Here is a 24,335-nt window from a genome sequence, read left to right as displayed (position 1 = left end):
AATATTGTTAACGTCGGTGTAATTATCGCCGCCATGTTGTTTAATTGGTTGCGAAAAGAAGTTCGGTCAACGTCGTCTATCGAAAAATAACCAACGTCAAGGTCAGCTACCGGAAGTTCTCTCAACCAGTCATATCAACGTATTCCACAATATGCAAATCATATAAGAATTATACAATATATATGTGTAGACATTTATGAGAAGATTTATAAAAAAAAATGAAATGTCTTTTCAAGTTACGAAATAATCGGCAATGGGTATAATCAAAGATATAAATCCTTGGTAAAGTATTACTGATGGTAAATAAAGGCAACAATAGTATACCGCTGTTCGAATACATAAATCAATTGAGAGAAAAAAACTAAAAACAAATCGGGTTACAAACTAAAAATGAGGAAAACACATCAAATATAAGAGGAGAACTACGACACAACAGAAACACAACATTGAAATGTAACACACAGAAACGAACTATAATATAACAATGGCCATTTTCCTGACTTGTAAACATTTTAATACAAAAAAAAAATGGTGGGTTGAACCTGGTTTTGTGGTATGCCAAACCTCCCGCTTTTATGGAAATGTTAAATATAACATTAAAATTACAACATTACATGATAGGACTACAATACAAATAAATGGGAGAACATATAGGACAGAAAAACACGAATAATAGCTAACAAAAGGTGTCAGGTTTAAAATTTAATACGTTAGACGCGCGTTTCGTCTACACAAGTCTAACCAGTGACGCTCTGATGAAAAAAGATCGAAAGCCAAAAAAAAAAACAAAAAAAAGAAAAAAGTACAAAGTTGAAGAGCATTGAGGACCAAAAGTTCCAAAAAGTTGTGCCAGATACGGCTAGGGTTTTCTGCCTCGGATAAGAACATCCTTCTCTTTTAGAAAAAATCATACTTTTGCAAACAGTAAATTTTTATAAAATGACTATATAATAGATATGAATGATATAACCGGTGACTAACTACAAAATAAAAACGGATGGATAAATAACCTAAACCAGCATGTAAAATTCACAGCCGCGTAGGCCAAATCGAGAAACGCACAAATTTAAGTGATGTCAGATTTGAATTTCTAAAAATTTCCCCAAAAAATAGGATAGAATTAGGATAGAATTCAACATTAGGTTTGTAATGTTGATATAACATTTATTGATAACAATAAAAATTACAATACTAATTAATATAAAATTGTGGTAGTAATTAGCTATCATAGGTAAAAGGGGCAAGTTGAAACTGTCCGGTCAATTTAATTATTAAAGCACAAATATCCTTAGTGTTTGGAAAGCAAATGCCCTCTCGTGTTACAGGTAAAACAGCCGCGGAAACGTCCAATCCCGAATGTATTACTGGCAAATTGAGAAACAAACACATATCAGAAGGACTGTTGCAGTTTCAGTATATACAACGAGACATAAATTTCTATGTAAAATTGTCTATGTAAAATTGGCCGTTGTATTTCCGTTCGTACATGCACATCCCACGTTTTACTCTTTCTTTGATATTAATAAGGATAACTACCGTCGTTCGCCAAAAATATCGGTCATGCCCTATTTTTATGACCCATTTTAATTAATTCGTTGCATGAAAGGTTTTACTCAATTGATTATGAGAAAAACATTTAATTTCCTCATTTGTACAATCAAAGCTGCCTTCTGAAGAAAACTTAAAGCTATCATTCGTTAATAAGTCATTTCTAATATAAATAATCCAACATTGCATGATAATATCGATACAATAAATCTGTATTAAATATGAACGCTAAAATAATGTCAGTATAAATATCAATCGTATCAATATAATTCCACATATATGTCAATTTTCCAACTGTTCCTTATCAAACGTAATATGTCAAGTCACTTCTCGCATATGTAAATATACTTATTTAAGTGAAAAAAAACAACAGAAGTATACCATAGAGACAATCTGTATGTAACTATTAGCATACAACGCAAAGCGGAATTTTATCAACACCATATACAGCAAAAATAATGATGGAACTTTTTCTTTAAAACTTTGATTAAAGTGCGTACTATAATTTCATCATAGATACTAGGATTAAAATTTCGAACTTCAGACGCGCGTATTGCCTAAAAACTCATCAGTGACACTCGAATATAAAAAAGTTACACAGTAAAAATTGAGTACGAAATTGAAGACAATAAATGACCAAAAAAAAAGTCAGAAAGATTTTTCAAAATACATGTATATCTAAGTTGATGTATTCTTGTGGTCGAAAATGCATTAATTTTATAAACGGTTTATTTATAGTTATATTAGATAAGATACATTTTATTTCTAATAAAGGACCCAAGTAAGGGCATAATCAGTGCACTGATTTTTATATTTGAGAGTCGAAGATTCTCGGGTCAAGCTGTGCAGATTTCCAAATAACAATATTAAATTATAATTATAATGTATGTTATAATTATGTTATAATAATTAACATTGCCATTAAAGCGGGAGGTTTTGCATACCACAAAACCAGGTTCAACCCACCATTTTTATCATAAAATACCCTGTTTGTGTTACATTTTAATGTTGTGTTTCTGTTGTGTCGTAGTTCTCTTATATTTGATAGGTTTCCCTCAGTTTTAGTTTGTAACTCGGATTTCTTTCTCTATCGATTTATGAATTTCGACCAGCGGTATACTACTGTTGCCTTTATTTGAAGGTCTATTGTATAAGTTTGATATACTGTATACATAGGTGTAAATTGGACCCTTGATGTGTTTGTTTTATGCCATTATACTACTGTCTTTATGTATTTTACCGAGTATCTTCATTTATTTATACATAAAAAGTACATATTATGATTTCATCACGTAAATTTTTGTTTTACCAAATTGTTTCCACTGAAGTACTATACCCAAGCTTTCTTTCGCATAAAAATGGCACCGATTTATGGACCAATAGAAGGTTTACGAAATTATTTCCGTTTTAAATATACTTGATTGTAGGGGAAAAGCGTCACTGGCATGTAGTGGCACCAGTTCTTTTTATATAACAATGCTATTGTTTTACCATCCTTAGTGTATAGAATTAGTTATTGTCTTGTTTATGGAGACATTAAAATAAAATGAAACTGCTAAAAATTATGTTTAATATTGATGTTTATTTACGATGGCTTACTTAACAGTTTCCGGAGTTTTGTTAGCATTGCATTATCAGATATAAATAATTTATTTAAAAAATTACTTGTTTATCCATACCATAAGCATGTTTTCATTGTTTTGGAAGTATTAATTGTTTAAATATATTACCGGGGTATTTGTCCTAAACATATTAAATGTTGTTGACATATCAAATGTTGTTGACAAACAATGTAATTCAAACAATTGATGATGATGAGAGTTTTTAACGACCTTGAATAAAATAACTGACTATACAACCCTCGCATGGTCGGTAAACAATTGTTTTATCGCTCGACATCTATTTATAATTTCAGAGAAATGTTACTAGAGAAGCAGAAGTTTCCATGAATTGATTTCCCACAATAGACTTTTTTTTTTAAATTGTAACAAACGCTTTACAACTTTTTTTATGACTGCGTCGCGTGTGTCCAGATGACCAGAAAAACCTTAAATGATCGTCGATTTATCCAAAAGTTTTAAAGTTACACATAGGAAGTAGTGCTTATTAAGAATCCTTGTGTAGTTCATTATGACTTGTGCTTTTAGCTAAGATGTCAAAGAACAATTGTATGAAATATTTAATCGCCGAAAATCTCTTAAGACAAGTAGATTAGATTTCCCAAATGACAAACGTCGTAGGAATATTGTTTGTCATCAATACGTAGTACAACTACGTCAGTAGTCTATTATATAATAAGTTCAACTGTTCATGCTGTTGGCGACAATTTCAAATTAGAAAAAGAAATTTTCGTAGCTTTTCAATTTGGAGGCAGTTGTGCAAATTAGCGGTGGTCCGAGGTCCGCGACCTTCCACTTTTGCAAGCGGAATTTCGACTAGGATAGTTGGTTTCTAGCTACGCCCGACGTAGTCACCTTACATTTGAAAGAAAATAAGAAATTACTTTGCAAACCTTTTCACCATGTTCACCAATTAAACGAGCTAAAAACTTATTTTTATCATTATTATTCATGACGGCGATGTTCATTTTGTTCAACCGCTAGCTTTATACAGAAAATCACCGACAAATATTGTATAAATACGATTAAAATCGTATCTGATTGACAAAAACAACATTGTAAACATATAACAATGGCGGCCGTGAAGACAAAATTTTACAAAATCGGATCCGATTCCGGAAGCGGATAAGGGTAATTCCGGGTTTGGCGATCATTTACAAAATAAATCCAAGCAGGTGAAAAAATACATCTATGCATGGTAAATGAATATAAACACTAGTATTGTAAACCAAAAGATATATGTAAAAGAAAGAAAAAGCAGAAAAATATTTTATTCAGAAACTCAAAATTACTTTTTGACAAATTTTAATTTAAAAATCCAATACAACGTGACAGCTGGGAACATTATATCTAACAATATACATGTTCATGGTCACAGTCTAAATTTTCTTTATAAATGGTAAATGATGATAATGCATGTGAGATGCTGTTAAAGTGTAAACATGTTACTGCAATTTCGAGGGGTTATTTGTTTTTTTCTCAATTTTGAAGGGTCAATTTAAGTAGCTGAAAGTTTCATTCTTTATTTTCACAAATAATGCAACTATATTATCTATACCTTCATGTAAGTAAATCATATGATATATAGGTGGCATTCTTTGGGCCACTCTACCCCCTCCTGTTTGATAACTTGGAAACGGTCGAGCTCCCCACCCCTAAACCATATGAGGGGCAGATCCAGGATTTTAGGTTAGGAGGGGCGCAAACTTAAATTTTCGCCGAGCAGAGCGAGGCTAAAAAAAAATTGAGATAAAATTATCGGAATATTCTTTATTAAGCTGAGAACAACCCATGCTTTGCAAATTTAAGGGGGTGCAAGCCCGCAACCCTCCCACGTCTGAATCCGCCCCTGCATATATTCAAGTATAGGACAATATAATAAATAAAAAATGAAATATAGGGGGAGTCCCTGGAGTTACCCCACCCCCTCCTGTTTGAGAACTTGGAAACGGTCGAGATCCACACCCCTTAACCATATATATTCATGTTTGTGACAATATGAAAAATCAAATGAAATATAGGAAGAGTCACCCCACCCCTCCTGTTTTAGAATTTAAAAATGGTGGAGATCCCCATCTCTAAACCATATATATTCATGTATGGGACAATATAACAAATCAGATGAAAGATAGGGGGAGTCCCTGAGGTCACTGTTCACCCTCCTGTTTGAGAACTTGGAAATGGTCAAGATCCTTACCCCTAAACCATATATACTCATATATGGGACAATATAACAAATCAAATGAAATATAGGGGAAGTCCCTGTGGTCATCCCAACCCTCCTGTTTGAGAACTTGGAAACGGTCGAGATCCCCACACCAAAACAATATATATTCATGTATGGATCAATATAACTAATTAAATGAAATATAGGGGGAGTCCCTTGGGTCACCCTATCCCTCCTGTTTGAGAACTTGGAAACCAATGAGATCCCCACCCCTAACCATATATATATTAATGTATGGGACAATATATTAAACAAATAAAATGAAATGTAGGGGAAGTCCCTAGGATTACCCTACCCCCAGTGGCGGATCCAGAAATTTTCATAAGTGGGGCCCACTGACTGACCTAAGAGGGGCCCGCTCCAGTCACGCTTCAGTGATTCCCTATATAAGCAACCAAATTTTTTCCCAAAAAGGGGGGCCGGGCCCCCTGCCCCCTAAATCCTCTGCCTACCCCTACCTGTTTGAGAACTTGAAAACCGTTGAGATCCCCACCCCTAAATTATATATATTCATATGTATGGGACAAAATAACAAATCATTTACATTTACTATGGGCAAGTCAGTCAGACCTCACCTTTGATCCCTGTTGTAGTGAACATTTGTCTGATTCGTGTCTCATAACTTTTGTAATATAGAACACAAGCTCAGTTTTCCTTCCAGGGAAACCAGTCCATTTATACTATTACATGTATGTTCATACTAAGTCAAATTGAACTTCTTGCAGTCAAATAAAACCAAGGTTAACTACCAAGTAGAACAACTGCAATCATTGGGAACTTGTACCACTGCAGACTCACCATAAAAAATATACATTGATATATTCTTTTGAAACCTTGATAACATATAAATTATTTGCCTTAATAAATAAATCATTAGATAAACATGAATGTACTATATATGAATGTTTAATGTTGAGGCAACATTGCCACAGTTTTCATAATTACGGTTGCCTTGGTTTTTGGTTAACTGCCTTCAGCGCTTATAGCGCTTTGATTTTGTTAAAATCTATCACCACTTTATAATGTGGATGTACAGTGTCGAAAAGTTATTCGACAAATGCATGTTAGTAAAGATAAATCTGAAATTCTATCAGTTGCTTTATAATCTGGAATCATCAACACTGAACTATATGGTGTACAGGGAACAAGGTCACCATTCAATCGACATGAAAAATTCGAGCAGTACGTATCATTTTGGGCAAATTTGATATCACCGATCTTAATTTCTGGATATATATAGTTTGTATTTCTTTGACTAAAACTGGAAGAGAATACCCGCTTACGATTTTACAAATGCAATTGGGCCTCCTTTTATCTTATAATATTTTTTTTATTTGAATGAATGATAGTGCATACTGTTCAATTTTCTTACTAGAGCGACGTGATTAAAATATTTCCATTTCAAATGTTGTTATGAATAAATTCATCATAGATACCAGGATTGGAATTTCATATTAACGCCAGACGCGCGTTTCGTCTACAAAAGACTCGTCAGTGACGCGTGAATCAATTTTAAAAAAAAGGCCAAATAAAGTACGAAATTAAAGAGCATTGAGGACCAAAAAAAGTTTTGCCAAATACAGCTTAGGTAATCTATTCCTGAGGTAGAAAAGCCTTAGTATTTCAAAAATTAAAAAAATTGCTAACAGTAAATTTATAATTATGAACATATCAATCATAACTCAGGTCAACACAGAAGTGCTGAATACTAGGCTGGTGATACCCTCGGGAAAATAAATCTATCTCCACCAGCAGTGGCATCGACCCAGTGGTTGTAAATAGTCTCATCATAGATACCAGGATTGAAATTTCACATTTACGCCAGAAGCGCGTTCCGTCTACAAAAGACTCATCAGTGACGCTCGAATAAAAACATATTAAAAAGGCCAAATAAAGTACGAAGTTGAAGAGAATTGAGGACCAAAATTCCTAAAAGTTTTCCCAAATACAGCTAAAGTAATCTATTCCTGAGGTAGAAAAGCCTTAGTATTACAAAAATTAAAAAATTGACCTACATATATAAATATGGCACAGACAATGGTACTGTTAATGTTTCTTTGAATATGTAACCTGTTATTCAATGTATATTCTTTCACTTTCACTATTTTATGTGCGTTTTAAAATCATTTTAGGTTATATTTTACATTTTCAGATATATCCATCTAAAGTGGTAGCATTGAATGGAAACCGGTGGAATTTAGGTCAGGCGACGGCAGCTGTAGTAGAATCTCATTACTTACCAAAGACTTGTTTTATCGTAGACTACCGACATCTTAACGACCAGTTTCTGGAAGGATTTGTCACTAAAACAGGGAATTACGAATTCAACAATACTCAAATTATCATTTTTCGGGATGAAGAAGACATCTCAACGTTATCACTCAAACTCACACAAATTAGAGAACATGGATACAGACTCATTATTGCTCATATTAAAAACACTGACATCAAAACACTGTTTCAGTTGTGCCAGCAACAAGGTTACTTTGAACCCGGTTTTGCTTGGATTTTGTCTGACATGTCTATGCCGGCGTCTGACATCGAAGAAAAGTTTTACCCTTCCGGTTTACTGGCATTACAAAGCCAAGAAATTAATGGATTGGAATCATTGATTGAAAAATCGCTTATTTCTATTTCTGATTTTGTTGAAGAACTTAACTCACTTGGTGAAACAACAGCTATATACAATAATTCTGTGTTCCGTGACCAGGTTATCAGGTAATTGTTTAATTTCTACTTTTTTGCAATCTTTATCTTTATTGCGTTTCACGATGACAAAGGAAATCAAAATATCACCACTATCATTATGCAATCAAATCCCAAGAAAAATCAAAGGTGACATAAAAATAGATCATAATTTACACCACAAATGTTAATATATTTCTTTCTGGCGTGATTGATATGGAAATTCGCAGACAAAATCGAAATTCTTGTTCTTCAATTGTCTGTACAGCAGAACATTGAATCTAAATCTGAACGTATCTATAATACGTGTTGTTTTGGGTGATACTAATAATGTATTATCAAAATTGAGTAAGATGACAAGATCTGACGCCAACATGGTTGTAGGTAAGTATAGTAAATAGAAATGACCCTCAGTGTACTGATGTATGAATCATACCCAAAGGGTTTCCATAAAGCCAAACACAATTTCTTTATAATGACTACATAAATACTTTAATATTTAATGACTTTCCCAATTTTATAAACAATAGAAAACAGTAAAAATATAATATAATAAAATTGTATGGGCATTCACCTGTATGTTCCACTAGCGGTTAACATTTAAAATTTGTACTTGAAAATCCTACTACAAACCTAGAACAGCGGTGTATCGGCATAACGTAAGAACAAACTATAAAAATCAATTGAAAAGGGCTTAACTCATCTGATCGATACATTTTAAAAGTCAAACATTTGAATTTAAAATACTATTATTGGACATTTGTTGTGTCAAATAACCCAAGCACCCGCCGGATGCCATTAACGCCACAGTGCTTAACGTTTATATAGAAAAGAACATGAAACTTAATGATGTAAAACTCCTATCAATTGCACTTAAAGAGAGTAATCTTTTGTTTGTTTAATAATATCTGTATAACATAGATGTGATTTTGATATCATTTGATTTACAAAGTATTAGTACTTAATTATAGCCCATGGGATAGTTTTAATACGCTTTGAACCTAAACTAGAGCGTGAATACAATATCATTGCTAATTTGAAAGTTTGATTTAGCGTCTTTATTGCTACATCAAGCGTTGTTGGGGGTTTGTCACTGCCTGAATTATTCAGTGATAATGAAAGGCTCTAATGGTCAAATTGCAAGACCGATTTATTAATAATGGTATTCTTATGTCTTGGGATTACTCTATTGTAAACTTCAATCAGATCTAGCTAGAATGGAACCAATACTGAATACTTAAAATCGATTTAATATCAAGATTACTATCACACCTTTGTCGTTTAATAACTAAAATCTCATAACAGATAAATATTTGAATATTATAGTTATAGATATTAATAAAAAAAAAACATTGACAAATGAAGCACATGGTATCTTGTGGGTTAAATTGCCAAACCGACCTAACAACATATTAAAACACAATAGCTTCATTATGTAAAGAGGAAAAATGAAGATTAAAAATATCCTAGATACTCTTGTTGTAATTGAAACACCGTTAATGTTTACGAATTGATCTATGTTACCATCATTAATTTGCCGCTGGATAATAGGAAAGCTAGAACACAGCATCGGTCCACCCAATGAACTATCATTAAAGTCATAAGAAACCTCAAATCAAAAAAAATAATGCATATGTTTTTTATAACTCAATGGATAGTTTTCATTATAAAACTTATGTACATATACTTTTTTCTGAAGAAAATTCTTTAATTTATTCATATTTAAAAGAAGTTTACTTTATTTTAATTGCTTGCTTCCAGCAACCAATTCCCCCGACATATTTTCCGTATGCAAAGTGACCTCAGTGTAACCCATCTCGTAAAACTCCGGTGATCACAATACGCATGGACGTCCTTAAAATAAACTATTATCTGAATACACATGTTAAACACGTGCTCTCTTTCCATGCTTTTTTGTTTATTTTTTGTCGATTGTTGACAAACAGGTGACCATCGTTAAACATCGGCTTCAAAACACGAACTTTAATTACCTGCCATATTTTCACAACAACACTGACCGATTGAAAAAAAAATTGACGATTATACGAAATTTACACGAAAAAAATGATAAATTCGTGCACAGAAGACTAAGTTTATGATGTGTGTATGCATTGGTTCAAGAATTGGAAGAACATAATTTTTCACCGGTCACTCGTTTCTTATGACTTTAACTCCTATGCGAGTATGCAAGAACAAACAAAAACGTCGAAGATACCGAACTTATAATGGTGTACGCCAGACTCGCGTTTAGTCCACAAAATACTCATTAGTAACGAAAGAAATAGTAAAGTTTTTAAAATAGGATTAAGTTCGAAGTTGAAGAGTTCCGAGGATAAAAAATCAGAAAATAAGACATATTTTCAAAGTTACAAAGACGTTCACTAAAATAGATTAACTTTTGTTGAACTGACCTTGAATATTTCCATTGAAAGTCATTTAAAAAATTTGATTCCTTAATTGCTGTATAATCATGTTTATATTTCAGCTATGTTACATCTAAACGATATAATGATTCCTCAAACAAAGGTCTTTCGTTTGACGAAGAGGGACGTCGTACCAATTACTCGTATGTAGTACGAAATAAAGAAGTTAAAAACAACATCACACACTGGAAGGATGTAGGACACGTGGGAAGTGATACATTTACCTTAAATACCATTTACTGGCCCGGTCATACCATTTTTGGGCCTGTAAAAAATATCAGTCCAAGACACAGGGTAGTTACTAGACCTGCAGAGCCATTTGTATTCATACATGGTCCAGTTGATGGAGTTGATAGTTGTTTTACATCAAAACCATGTTGTTTAGTTTCACAGACCGAGCCGATTGCCAAAGGTGCCTTTATTGATAATTGTTTTACAAATTCTTCAGATTCTATATATTGTTGTAGTGGAATTGCTATTGAACTTTTAGATGTTCTATCGAAAGATCTCAAATTTGATTATGCAATTTATTTTGAAAATGACACAAATTATGGTAATCTTATTAACGATACTATGAACGGAATGGTAGGTGATATCCTTTCCGGTGTTGCAGATATGATAGTTGGAGCCTTCAGCATTACATCAGCAAGATCAAAATTAATATCATTTACAGAAACTTTTCACTACTCAGGTTATTCATTAGTTATGAAAAAAGAAATAACTAATCCATCAATTGTCGCATTCTTGAAACCCTTTGACGACAATGTGTGGTTACTCGTAATTCTTAGTGCTATAGGTACTGGTATAGCTACATCATTACTAGAATGGAATAGTCCTTTTGGCTTAAACCCATGGGCCAGAAAACGTGCCAAAAACTATACTTTAGGTTCCGGACTAACAATGGTATTTTCTTTGTGGTTTGGTCATACCGTTTCTACAAAGCCACCAAAAGGTTGGCCAAGTAAAGTTTTACAGAATGTATGGGCTGCGATGGCTATATTTATAGTTGCCAGTTATACAGCCAACCTTGCTGCTTATCTTGCCGGTATTGTGAATGAAACTCAAGACATTATTGGTATCCAGGATAATCAAGTAAGTGTAAAAAGCCAGTTTTCTCTGGTGTAAACAGATATTTCTCTCTATTGTAAATGTTAACAGTCAATTATCTCTATTGAAAATGTTAAAAGCAAGTTATCTCTAGTATAAGTGTATAGTCATTTATCCCAATTGCAAGTGCAACAGCCAGTTATTTTCTATGTTGTGTCATGTGTACTATTGTTTGTCTGTTTGTCTTTTTCATTTTTAGCCATGACGTTGTCAGTTTATTTTCGATTTATGAGTTTGACTGTCCCTCTGGTATCTTTCGTCCCTCTTTTATCTCTATTTAGGAGATAACTGTTTTGTATTTGAAGCTTGGCGGTCATAAACTGTAGATTTTACTACTGCTAACTGAGTTAACTAGTGACAAATATTATACAGTTATCTCCATCCTAATACAGCATATTAAAATAAATTCCATCTAATAAATATTTTGACTTAAAGTAGAATAGATGAAAAATTCCGCAACCAAAAAGCAGATAACATTTAAAGACCCCCAACGGGGATCTTAAACGCAGCGCGAAAATCCAGCACACGAGGCGGGCATCAGCTGGCCCTTAAAAAAATGTGTTTAGTGAAAATGGACGGCATACTTAACCCAAAGCAATAATGAACTTAAATTAAAAAAAACCTGGAAAACTATAAGTGCTTTATATATTTGTCTTACTCAAACTTTTGTATTCTACATACATGACGCCAGAAACACGTGTTATGCATAGCTCAATTTGAATCATACGTTGTGTATTGTTTAGCAAGTCAGCTATCAAACACAACATTAGTAAATCAATTAATTAACTAATGAACAAATTAATGAACAACCTATAGTTGTTAATGTCTGTGTCATTTTGGTTTCTTGTGGACAGTTGTCTCATTGGCAATCATACCACATCTTCTTTTTTGAATTAAGTCATAGAATTATAAAAATAAATGCTATTAGTGAGGCTGCTTTTGGTATATTGACATGCGCAACAAGACATAGTTGAGGCCGTGTTTGGCATATTGACATGCAGGGAAGAAGTAGTTTAGACATGATAGATTGTGTGGTAATTAACCTTGTACAAACGAAACGGAGGACAATTTCTTTTTATCAGTTGTATGTTGAGTTTGACTAACTACAGATTAAAGTATTGAGAACAAGAATGTGTCCCCAGCACATGGATGCCCCACTCGCATTATCATTTTCTATGTTCAGTGGACATTGAAATTGTAGTAAAGACTCTAATACTGCATTGAAATTAGAAAGATCATATCATAAGGAACATGTGTACTAAGTTTTAAGTTAATTAGACTTAAACTTCATCAAGAACTACCTTGACAAAGAACTTTAACCTGAAGCGGGACAGACGGACAGACGAACGAACAAACGGACGAACGAACGGACGCACATACCAGAAAACATAATGCCCCTCTACTTTCGTTGGTGGGGCATAAAATACAAAAAAAAAAAGAAAAAAAAAAAGAAACCAATAAAATAAACACATTGGCATAAAGTGAGATATGATTTCAATTATCCTTTCAGCTTGAGTCAAAGAAAATAGCAATGATTGAAACAAGTGCTGTTGCTGATTTTTTAAACAAAGTAGATTCTAAGTTAACAAAGCCCGTTTTTGTGAGTGGATTAGATGAAGGTTTACAAGGATTGAGGTAAGTGTAAAAATTATACTGTGTGATGTCAAAACTTTCATGGTATGGTAAATATCAATTATTCAATGGCATTGAAGCCAGAAATGATACTGATAGTGGCAATAGTAAAACAACAAAAAAGGAGAAAATGGACAACGTTGATTCGTAAAAAAGATACCATGAGCCGGGGCCTGTATCATTTTAATAACAAATGCATAACAATTGTGTCTCTTTTTAAATCTCCTTTGGTGTGTTTTTTTTTATTATAACGACTCTTTTCACAGTTACACCTATAATCGATACACACAGATGACCATCTTAATGTCTTTAATTGTGTATAAACAAATACCATTAATTTATACACCTTGTCAATTTAAATCATTACAAAATGTTAAAACAAAATATTAATACAAGTATGGTTTCTTGTTTTTTCGAAGAATTATAATGACTTAAAAAATTTAAAGTTTGTACAAATTATTTATCATATTCGAAAAATTGTGAACTGCATTTCACGGAAGGAACTAGATTGAAGATACAAATCGGTTTGCACAATTGATATTTACAAACATTAAGATCATTCTTTATAAATTATTGAAACAAAAGGATTAAATTTAAAAATCGACAATTTAACAATTTCTTAGAAAAAACCCATATGAATATAATTTGATCAACAAAAGAAACAAAAAAAGTTATTTTTACATTGCGAAATTATCAAAGGAAAACACACTAAATGTTACTTTCAACGTGAGCTCATACTATAATTGGACTTAACTTCACAGCAACAAACTGTCCATATTTAAAGAAATTAGGAAAATAACAAAAATCTTTACTGACATCATTTTACTAGAACATTTTCCACACATATTTAATTAACTAGGTTTTGTTTAGTAACATTGAAGTGAACAAAATATATAATAACATCGAAACATTTATTACTTTTAGAAAGGGTATACATGATGTTTATGTTGATGATACCCAAATCCTTCAATATAAATTGGCTGAGATTGATTCTAAATGTACCATCAAGTTTTCTGGTAGCGAGTTCGGTGAAAATTTCTATGCATTTGGGTTGCCATCCAAATCCATATGGCTTGAGGTAGGTATTTATCTTGTAAACTTTCAGACCGACAATAATTATGATACAGCGACGAACCCAAAATTTTTAATATTCGAAAGAACCACGGCATGTTCTTATAAAAGAATAAAAATCTTATGGAAAAATTGTTTAGTTTGTTACCCCGATTTTGTTTTTTGTCCATGGATTTATGAGTTTTGAACAGCGGTATACTACTGTTGCCTTTATTTAAACATACAAATTGAATTTCAGTAACGGAATTCTGAATTTTCGAATTCTTCAACGATATGCATGAATATTCGTCTCAGGACGTTAAACAAACAACAATCACTCAATGTTATGGTCGATTATACTTTCTGCCATTTTGAGATATTTTCCATTGAACAAAATTATGCAAGCTGCTTTGAAACTTACATGTTGTCGTTTATCATGACTGTCCAAATGTACTACGCATTTTATCATTTCTTCCGATGAATTGTTTGCTTTTGTTACAACAAGGACTGGATTAAAATGCATGCAATTAGGAACAATGGCGAACATGTACAAAGCATTTTTTTTGAGAAATGTATTTTATTCTTACAGGAAAAACTATCGTCCTTAATTTTGGATTATGTAGAAAATGGATATTTAGTGACAATTACAAAGAAATTCGTGTCGGTCAGGGACTGTAAAGAACAAATGTCCACGGAAAGTGTTAATCCATATGATCTTCAGCAGACTGGGGGCCTGTTTATTATGCTCGTGTGTGGGTTAGCTCTTTCGATTCTACTGTTAGTCGGGGAACATGCTGCTTTCAAATATTTGGTGCCATACCTCAGAAAACAAGCGACCGACAGTAGGTGGAAATCTAGACGAACACTAGAATTTTTCAATCAGGTATACTTTATTTGTAAAAATTATGGTATCTTATTTTAGTAAACATGCCTCACTTGGAAATATTTGTTAAAAGTGAGTCACACATTCTTTCATTAATTGAAAGTTGTCTAAAAATGTTATTTTGGGTCGTGGTCATTAAATCATGTCCAATGTACATTTTATATAAATACACGAAAGTCTGAAATGAACATTCGATATTCGATATCTGAGGTGTACAATTCGCGACTGTGAATCCGCCATTGAGAGGGTATGAGTATCTAAATTGAAATTGAACCAATTAAATCAACACTAGATAGTAATAACTTGATTATTGTGTTTGAGCTAAATTTTGAGCATATCAACTAACAAGCCTGCCGTAATCTCCGCCCCCCTCGAATATAGTGATAAAAAAGTCTAGTATTTGTAAAAAGCATCGGAAACCATAGCAGAACAGAACTAAACATATTCAGTATGAAAAGTTCTATTGAATTGAATTTTTAACCATTTATAGCAAATCTCAGAAGCTTTTGTTATCATTTTTAACCTGTTTTTAATATAAGTAATAACACTATGGCATAGGTTTGCCATTTGAACGAGTTAAATATAGTATTGTTGCGAATTTAAATATTTTTTTTTAACTTTTTCCCTTTATTGCATTTTTGTCGTACTTTTATGAGTTAAACATTTTTTATGGCTTTATTTATCATTTTCAGCGATAATATCTAGTACCGGTATTGTGATAAGAACAACATTAAAAGAGAAGTGAAATATACCAAAGGAACATTCAAACTCACAAGTCGATAATAAACTGACAACTACATAGCTACAAAAAAAGACAAACAGACAATTAGCAGTACACAAACACAAAACACAATATAAAAAATGAAGACTTTGTCTATAACTATATCGCATTGTTAGCTCTATTATCGTACTGCAATGAGTACAATAATATTTTTTTCTATTCTTATTTCGTATTTTTTCAGAGGTTATATCGAACTGTTATGAGTGAAACATTAGTGTCACCCCAACAAACAGCCCGTGAAATGATGATGATAATGAAAGATCGACAGTTTACTAGAATGTTCCAGAAAAATGAATTGCAGGTAATTAATCATTTCGTTGTTTGATAATTGTGGGTGAGCATGACATAGGGGTTATTGGTAATATGCCATGGTCTTCAAGTTCTTATATAGATTGTTTCCAATTAGAGGTAGCTTTCATTGACGTGTCCTGTTTGATGAGTTGTAAAATTTCATCAAGCAACATAAATAACACTATAAGCTGTGTTTTTCGTATGAGTTACATAAAAAATATATTAGTATCAGAACTTCAGAACAAATAGGTTAAAACTAATAGATCGGAAATCTATAAATGTTTATTATGTGTTCAAGACATCTAATTGGAGATTATTTTTGAAACAATTGAGAATTTTTACCGTGAGCTGGCTTTTTAAGAAATTTTGTTCTTTAAGATCAAAATTTTGAACTTTGACAAAATAAAAAAGTGAATTTCATTATTTACGACCTTGTTTTGTTTTTGTTTTTACATATTCCTTATTCTGTTCTTAAATAATGCATACACAAGATAATATTGAACTAAAGTTAAGTTGCGATCTTTATGGGATTTTATAAGAAGAGACAGATTTTTTGGGTCAGGAGGTTATTTCTTTTGGATTTTAGTGAAAAATTAACGACCGAAAAGTCTGTTTAAAACATATGTCAAATGATGGAAAACTAAAGTTTTTCCCTTTTTAGTCTATTTCTTGCGTCTGTACCCTTAATCACTGACCAAAAATTAATTGCAGATAATGAACCATTTCAATTTTTTGTTTTGTGTTTGTGGGCATGTAATAGGGGTTTATATTGGAAATATGCCATGGTCTTCAAGTTCTTATATAGATAGGTTCCAATTAGAGGTAGCTTTCGTAGATGTATACTGCCTGACGAGTTGTAAATTTCATCAAGCAAAATAAATAACCCTATATGCAGCGTTTTACGTATTAGTTACATATAAAATATATTAGTTACAGAACTCACTGCAGAACAAATAGGTTAAAACTGATAGATCGGAAATCTATAATGTTTATTATTATTTCAAGACATGTGAATGTTCTGTTGATACTTTTTGAAACAATTTCGAGAATTGTACAGCGGACTGGTTTTTCCCAAAACTTCGTTTGTTAGTATCAAATTTTTTAACTTTAAATGAATGAACAGGTCAATTTTCTTATTTACTAACAAAATCTCTTTGTTTATTCCTTGTATTGATATTTATACTTCATAAGATAATATTAAACTACAGTAGCAGTTAAGTTGCGATTTTAATTGAATTTTAGTAGAAGATAAAAGAGTTTGGAGTCAAGTACTTTTTTCTTTTGGATTTTAGTGATAAATTAAGACTGAAAAGTCTGCTTACAATCTATGTCAAATGATGGAAAACCAACGGTTTGTCTTCTTTTATTTTATTAACTGCGTCTGTTACCTTAATCCTTGACCAAGGGACTTCTGAACCAGAAAATGGCTGTAATTAATTTCGAAAATGTCAAAATTTCACAAATCTTCACTTATTGATTGGATCTTATTGTAAACTGAATAGAACACGATCATTTTCTTTTAAAATATGTTTACATACGAAGATTGTTTCAAAGTTATCCATGCATTAACAAAACAGAATTTTATTAGCCGTTTTTCATCCCTGCTAAGATATTTACATTTCTCAAAAGCCTTTGTTCTAGAGCTTAAAAAATGCGATAATTAATTTAAAAGATAGTATACAATTCTTTATTTGACATGAATGAACAGGGCACCAAATAAGTTAAAGATGCACCGTCTCGCGTGTAGATTTTAAAGATGGAAATTTATCATTCATATATTTGAGGGTAACTATTGGGATGATTTTTTTTTCATTTTCTGAACACTATTTTACGGAAGTAAATTGAAATTATTTGTAACAAGATGGAGTTTGGTATTTGTAAGTTATTGAACCTATAAATGTTTCATTTATGTATTTATATTAACTTAAAATTTACAAATAAAATTGAGAATGGAAATGGGGAATATGTCAAAGAGACAACAACCCGACCAAATAAAAAACAACAGCAGAGGGTCACCAACAGGTCTTCAATGTAGCGAGAAATTCCCGCACCCGGAGGCGTCCTTCAGCTGGCCCCTAAACAAATATATACTAGTCCAGTGATAATGAACGCCATACTAATTTCCAAATTGTACACAAGAAACTAAAATTAAAATAATACAAGACTAACAAAGGCCAGATGCTCCTGACTTGGGACAGGCGCAAAAATGCGGCGGGGTTAAACATGTTTGTGAGATCTCAACCCTCCCCCTATACCTCTAACCAATGTAGTAAAGTAAACGCATAACAATACGCACATTAAAATTCAGTTCAAGAATAATCCGGGTCTGATGTCAGAAGATGTAACCAAAGAAAATAAACAAAATGACAATAATACATAAATAACAACAGACTACTAGCAGTTAACTGACATGCCAGCTCCAGACTTCAATTAAACTGACTGAAAGTCAGTTTTAAATGTTAAATAACATACAAAATACATTATATGACCTGTCCATTTTTATTTTTTTTATAGCAAAAAGCAGTCCAAAGAGCACCCCGGAAAGGTTTAAAATTTATGAACCTGACTGATATTTTGTTGAGGTTGGTTACTTATATTTTATATTATTTGTTGAATCATTTCATACGATTCATAATTGACAGATGAAAAGTTTTCAATAAAAAACATCTCATAGACGGAAGAATGTTGATCTGATTTCGTGCCTACAAACCCATCTTATCTGAGAATCAACAGTTTAAGTGTCGAACTGGATAACATTGATAATGGATGTCACAGTTCACAATATAAAAACAACTACGTTGGGTCGAATGGATTAATATTTCTATTTAAATAATGCACAGGTTAATTACAAGTTATAAAAAAACTTATCGTTGAAAGGCGACAGTAGTATACCGCTGTTCAAAAGTCATAAATCGATTGAGGGAAAACAAATCCTGGTTACAAACCAAAACCGAAAGACACATATCAGTATTTGTGCTGATCATTTTTGAGCATTCAATCGAATACTACCAATGAGTTTTATGCTCCTGAAACGGCCTATCAAGCGTACTAAGTGAAGTTTGGAATCTTTGACCATTTTTTGGATGAGATGGTTGAGGAACATTTATAAGAGTGGAGTAAGGTTTTAAAACTCCAGGGTAAATTAAGTTAAATCGTTATGACCTTCACCACATTTGATAAGTCGTTAACCACGTTGTACAGCAGACGGTGTCGAATCATGGTCGCCAGCCAAGAGTTATGATCCACTCGCCTCCTCCCCATCCTTGGTTGATTAAGCCAACATTTGTGATAACAATATTGCGCCAACCTTCGGTTGCATAAGTCGCCCATTTCAAATACATTATTCCTGACCAATGGTAGCACATTAACTCTCTTCAGTCTGACGGTGAAAACACGTTATCGTCTAGAGTCTACAAACTTGTTGAAGCAGAAAACGAAAAATATTCGTTGACATTCAAACATTTTTGCAAGAAACATACACAGGAACTTATATTAGTTGATTAGGAACATTTAAATTGTCACTAAATATCGTCGAATGTTTTGGGGGATTTGGACTTGTTGCACAATCAGCTCGTGGTAATTGTTACCTACATTTTCCACATCTACACGTGATCATGTTATAGGCGCCTTTTGATTGGATGCAGCCAGTTACAACTTCGACCAATAGAAATCATTATCCTGGGTCTTACTCATTCTGCCAAGAGTGGAGATGAAGGGAGTGGATCGTAACCCTTGGCTAGCGAAGATGGTGTCGATTGGAACCACACTAATAAATTCAGTGATCATCTCTACATTATCGAATGCACCACAATTGTAATGATCAGTGGTAATCACAAAAATTTCGAATACGAAATAATTGTAACTACCATTGATAATCACAGCTGTGTTGAGTGTGACTAAATTGTAATGATCAGGCCAGTGATTACCTCAATAAATGTTGTATACGACAAAATCTTATTGAACATTGTTGTACATAATAGTGTACACAATAGTGTCGGAAGCACATGATATTTCTAACAATTCAGGAGCATCTGGCTCTCCCAATTTCGATGGGTAATTTTAAAATCCAATGTTATAGTATTATGCGTTCGACATTCATAAACCGGCATGATATTATCTTTATACGAGTATCTATATTGCTGCTTATGATTAGTTTTGTTCATGTTAGGATCTTTAGATTGGATTTGTGATTCCACCTCATTTATTTTGGAATATTGTATTACTTTATAATATTCATTATTTGATACTTTATGACAGAAAACTGTACTGAGTTTATGAATATCTCTAGTTAAATCAATTTATGCTTTACTGTTAAGAAATGATTGCATATGCTTCTAATGAATTGTTTTTCCATTTCAAACTGTATTAAATGACGGATGTTATTCATAGTTTTACCTGTTGTAGGTCTGCAAGTGAAGATCGCTCATTATGTAATGAGGATAGTGCTATATTCTCCACTTCTTCCTCCGGTAAACTCTATAATATTTCAGAAGAGGAGGAAATTAATAATGGGAAAATGACATTTCCAATAGAATCTCAGGAGTTTGATGATGTTTTTTTCAATGATTCAACGGAAGAAAGCTCACCTGAAGATATTCAGGAAAAGAATAATGTTTTTACACTCCATCATAACAATTCGGACACCAACCTAGATAAACAACACTTACAGGTTAACCATTTATGGGATCACAAACTTCATTCAATATCCAGCGAATATGTCAGTGCAACTGCTGAATTAAACGTCATAAAGAAAAAACGACTTCAGCTATCTCATTCCGATTCGTCTCATCTGGCGCGACGTAATCACGAAAGCGATAAAAAGCGTAACAGAAAGTTTAGTACATTCAAGAAAACAGAAAAAGTTACATTAGAACGAGAAAATGAACCATCTACTTTACCCGTGGCAGCACCTCAACCAAACAAACCTACTTCATCTTCGAAATCAAAATGTTACTATAGTTCATCGGTTAAGTTAAAAGATAATCGTGTTAAATCCACAATACGTAGACACGCTCTAGCTCAATTTAAACGCCATTCAACAACAGTATTCGATGAATGCGCAGTAGAGGCTTTATCAAAGGAAGATTTGTTAGTTCTATGGAAACGTTCAGAAATAGAACTCCAAACTAAGCTTAATAAACTTCAGTCACAAAACAATCATTTGAAATGTTTGTTGGCTATAGTTGAGTCGGACGATCCAGAGGAGCCAACAAGAACTCTCTCCAAAAAGAAAAAGTTATTATGCACGAAACTGTGATAGAGTCTTAAGTGATTATATTCATTTCTACATTGTTATTTGTTATTTTAATAAAATAGTGTTGTGGTTTGTTATAGAATCATAAAACAAATACTGTTTTACAAAGTTAGCATCGTTAATTATTATGATGGGGAAATTTAGTTTTTTTACCCAAATACTGTATGTAATCTTATATTAGAATGATATGCTTTCTGTTTTCGTAATGACAAGCAACACTTTCATAGAATTATACATGATGATGGGAAAATCCTACGCATTTTGAATAAACAGTCTCACAGTATTTTTTAACGTAAAAGTAAGATGATCTTATTGTAAATCATTTAATCGTTACACCATTGTTATTCTTTAGTTTACTGTCTTTTATGTAAATTTATACGGGAACAGCAAACATTTATCTCAAAAAATCATTTGAGAAATAATTCACGGGTGCTTTAGATTTAAATGATTTTAAAGTTGAAATTCAAGCACAATGAATTATTTCTCAAATCATTGTATATGTCTGTTGCAATCAAGAACTCTACATGTATTTTGTTTTAATTAGTTGAATACCTGTTTGAAGATGTAGCTATTACATCTCCTCTGAATGGATTTAAACGCAAAATTGTATGCCTTTCTTTTACATCTAAGATCATCTGTTATTATTTCGGTTTATGTTTGGGCACTGCACTTGACTCCTATAAGTATGATAAGCAAAGGAACATGCATATCAATTTGTTGAAAACAACTAATACAATCTCAATGACACAATGGTGTAAGGAAATTAATACACATTTACATGATATAAAAAGAATCGACACATATCAATAAAACCTAATAGAGACAAAATAGAAATGAGCTGACCACAATGACCAGTTAATGACGTTTCAAAGGTGCTTGCAATTGAGAATATTATTATATTACAATTTATACATCCGATAAGCTATGAATCTAGAGCGAGCAACAAGTGGTTTCACGAACAACCAGACATCTCACAATAACATAAACGATACCAATTTTTCTGCACCAGATGTGTATTTCGACAATCAACGCCTCTAGTTCAACAACGCCGTTTATGTATGTGTTTAACAAGAATCTATTCACTTCTTTCCAAATTATAAATTTCAATTTTATCAACTAATTAGATTGTTTCAAAGTAAATGTGAAACTATATATATACCTTAGCGTCTGTGTGAATCAGATGCATCTTGAAAGCGGGTTGATGCTTTCAAGAAAGCTATTAAACGCAGGGTGCTTTAAGGTAATGTCATCTCTTTGACAGTTTTGAGTTTTACGATCGCAGTCTTGATTTGGTAGACCGATTGGAATATCTGTGTTTCAGATGTATGCGGGTATGTTACACTTGTATCTACAAGCCCATTCCCTTTATCACGATTGTCACATGACCAAATATGACTTATAATTGAATTGTTTCTTTCTACGAAATACAAATGGTTCAATTAGTGGAGCAAGAACAACTAACACGTCCGGGGCAAGGTTTTGGTTAGTTTCATTTTGTCCAATGTTTAGTTTACCATGTAGCTATGTATATTTATTGTCTATTTGTCATTGTGGTTTACAAAGGAGGTGTTGTCTGTTTTCTACAACTTAAACCTTTTCGATTAACCCATTGTATCGTATATATATATATAGTTTCTTTTTTTTGTAAAACTTTATGTACCTTAACAGTCGAATTAAATTTTATAATGAATCTGAAAATGAATAAGTCAGCAAATGCCATGACAAAGTCTTCATTACGTTGTGGGAGTCCAGTTGCTTAATTTATCCCACACATTTGCTTTCTAAATACCCTGTGCACCACAGTTGCAGGAAATATCTTGGGCTTTTGGTATTTATGTAGCAAAGATAATGTATTTTATTTGATTGAAGAATATAAGTTTGAACTAAAAAAAGTATTATTTGTTTAATGGGATCGTTTGTCAATGCCATAAAAAAAGTATCAACGACAATCGTTTTGCGTATTGCAATCGACGTTTTATTTTCTGAAAATAATAATGTCAACCTGTCCAAGAAGGTGGACCATTAGTCGTACGTCTAAATTTTCCTTTTACATTAACTTACTTTGTCCCAACAAGTTAAATGAAGCAAAACGTGTTCTTTTATGTACATCTGAATAAACAAATGCTTTTGAGAAAGCCAATACAATGTGATATTTTATCGTAAAGTTTACACAGTAAAATAACTCCAATCCGGCTTACTTCAGGTTGGGACAATTGGCGTAGGATTGCTCGTAAAAACGTTTATGAAAGTTTTGATCTGTATTTTAAACCTTAGTCAGATTGTGTAAAAACATGAACCCCCGTACTTATTGCGACGTGATTGGTCGTTTGAAAATTCGATCAAACAAGAGTTAGCTTCATCTTACATTGGATGTAATCACGAATCGAATGATCCGAAGGTAAAGTTCGAACAGCCATAATGTGAATTGGTTAATTGCAAACTCTCGAATAACTTCAATTGAATACATTTATTTCACCTTTGTCAGTATTTCTTGAACCTGTAGTTAAGAAAAATATTTTTATATGGGAAAATTAGAACAATCAAGTTTACATCATTATACAAAACGTCATAACGTGTTTTACAGTAAGTTACTTAGTAGTTAATGTATAAAAACGACTTCCTTTTATCTGATTAGTGTTATTTGTGTACGCTTCACTTCAGTCCCTAAAACAATAAGAGATAATATCGATATTAGTTAAGTTAAAACTGTGGATGTGACGTTAGTCTTCATTAACCATGGTTTCTGTATTTCTGACTCATAATTTCTTATCTGAAGCTGACTATTGGCAGTAATCGCTAAATTCCTATAATTTTGCATTGGTTATTTTCGTTATT

General features: G+C 32.6%; 1 protein-coding gene across 1 annotated transcript in view; it reads left to right on the top strand.

Annotated features, from left to right (window-relative positions):
* LOC139524981 (glutamate receptor ionotropic, NMDA 3A-like) overlaps positions 1–21,608 on the top strand; it is a 45,076-nt gene extending 23,468 nt beyond the window's left edge. The window contains exons 2-9 of the mRNA XM_071320154.1: positions 7,547–8,112; positions 10,565–11,594; positions 13,120–13,244; positions 14,166–14,319; positions 14,881–15,174; positions 16,137–16,256; positions 18,761–18,828; positions 20,651–21,608. Of these exons, the coding sequence (XP_071176255.1) occupies positions 7,547–8,112; positions 10,565–11,594; positions 13,120–13,244; positions 14,166–14,319; positions 14,881–15,174; positions 16,137–16,256; positions 18,761–18,828; positions 20,651–21,503 (3,210 nt within the window). The 3' untranslated portion in view covers positions 21,504–21,608. The remainder of the gene's footprint in view (positions 1–7,546; positions 8,113–10,564; positions 11,595–13,119; positions 13,245–14,165; positions 14,320–14,880; positions 15,175–16,136; positions 16,257–18,760; positions 18,829–20,650) is intronic.
* The last annotated feature ends 2,727 nt before the right edge of the window (positions 21,609–24,335 follow it).

This window comes from Mytilus edulis, chromosome 1 (assembly GCF_963676685.1).
Source record: "Mytilus edulis chromosome 1, xbMytEdul2.2, whole genome shotgun sequence".
Classification (NCBI taxonomy): Eukaryota; Metazoa; Mollusca; class Bivalvia; order Mytilida; family Mytilidae; genus Mytilus; species Mytilus edulis.
Note: the sequence above shows the minus strand (reverse complement) of the source record. Positions and strands in the feature narration are given on the sequence as shown.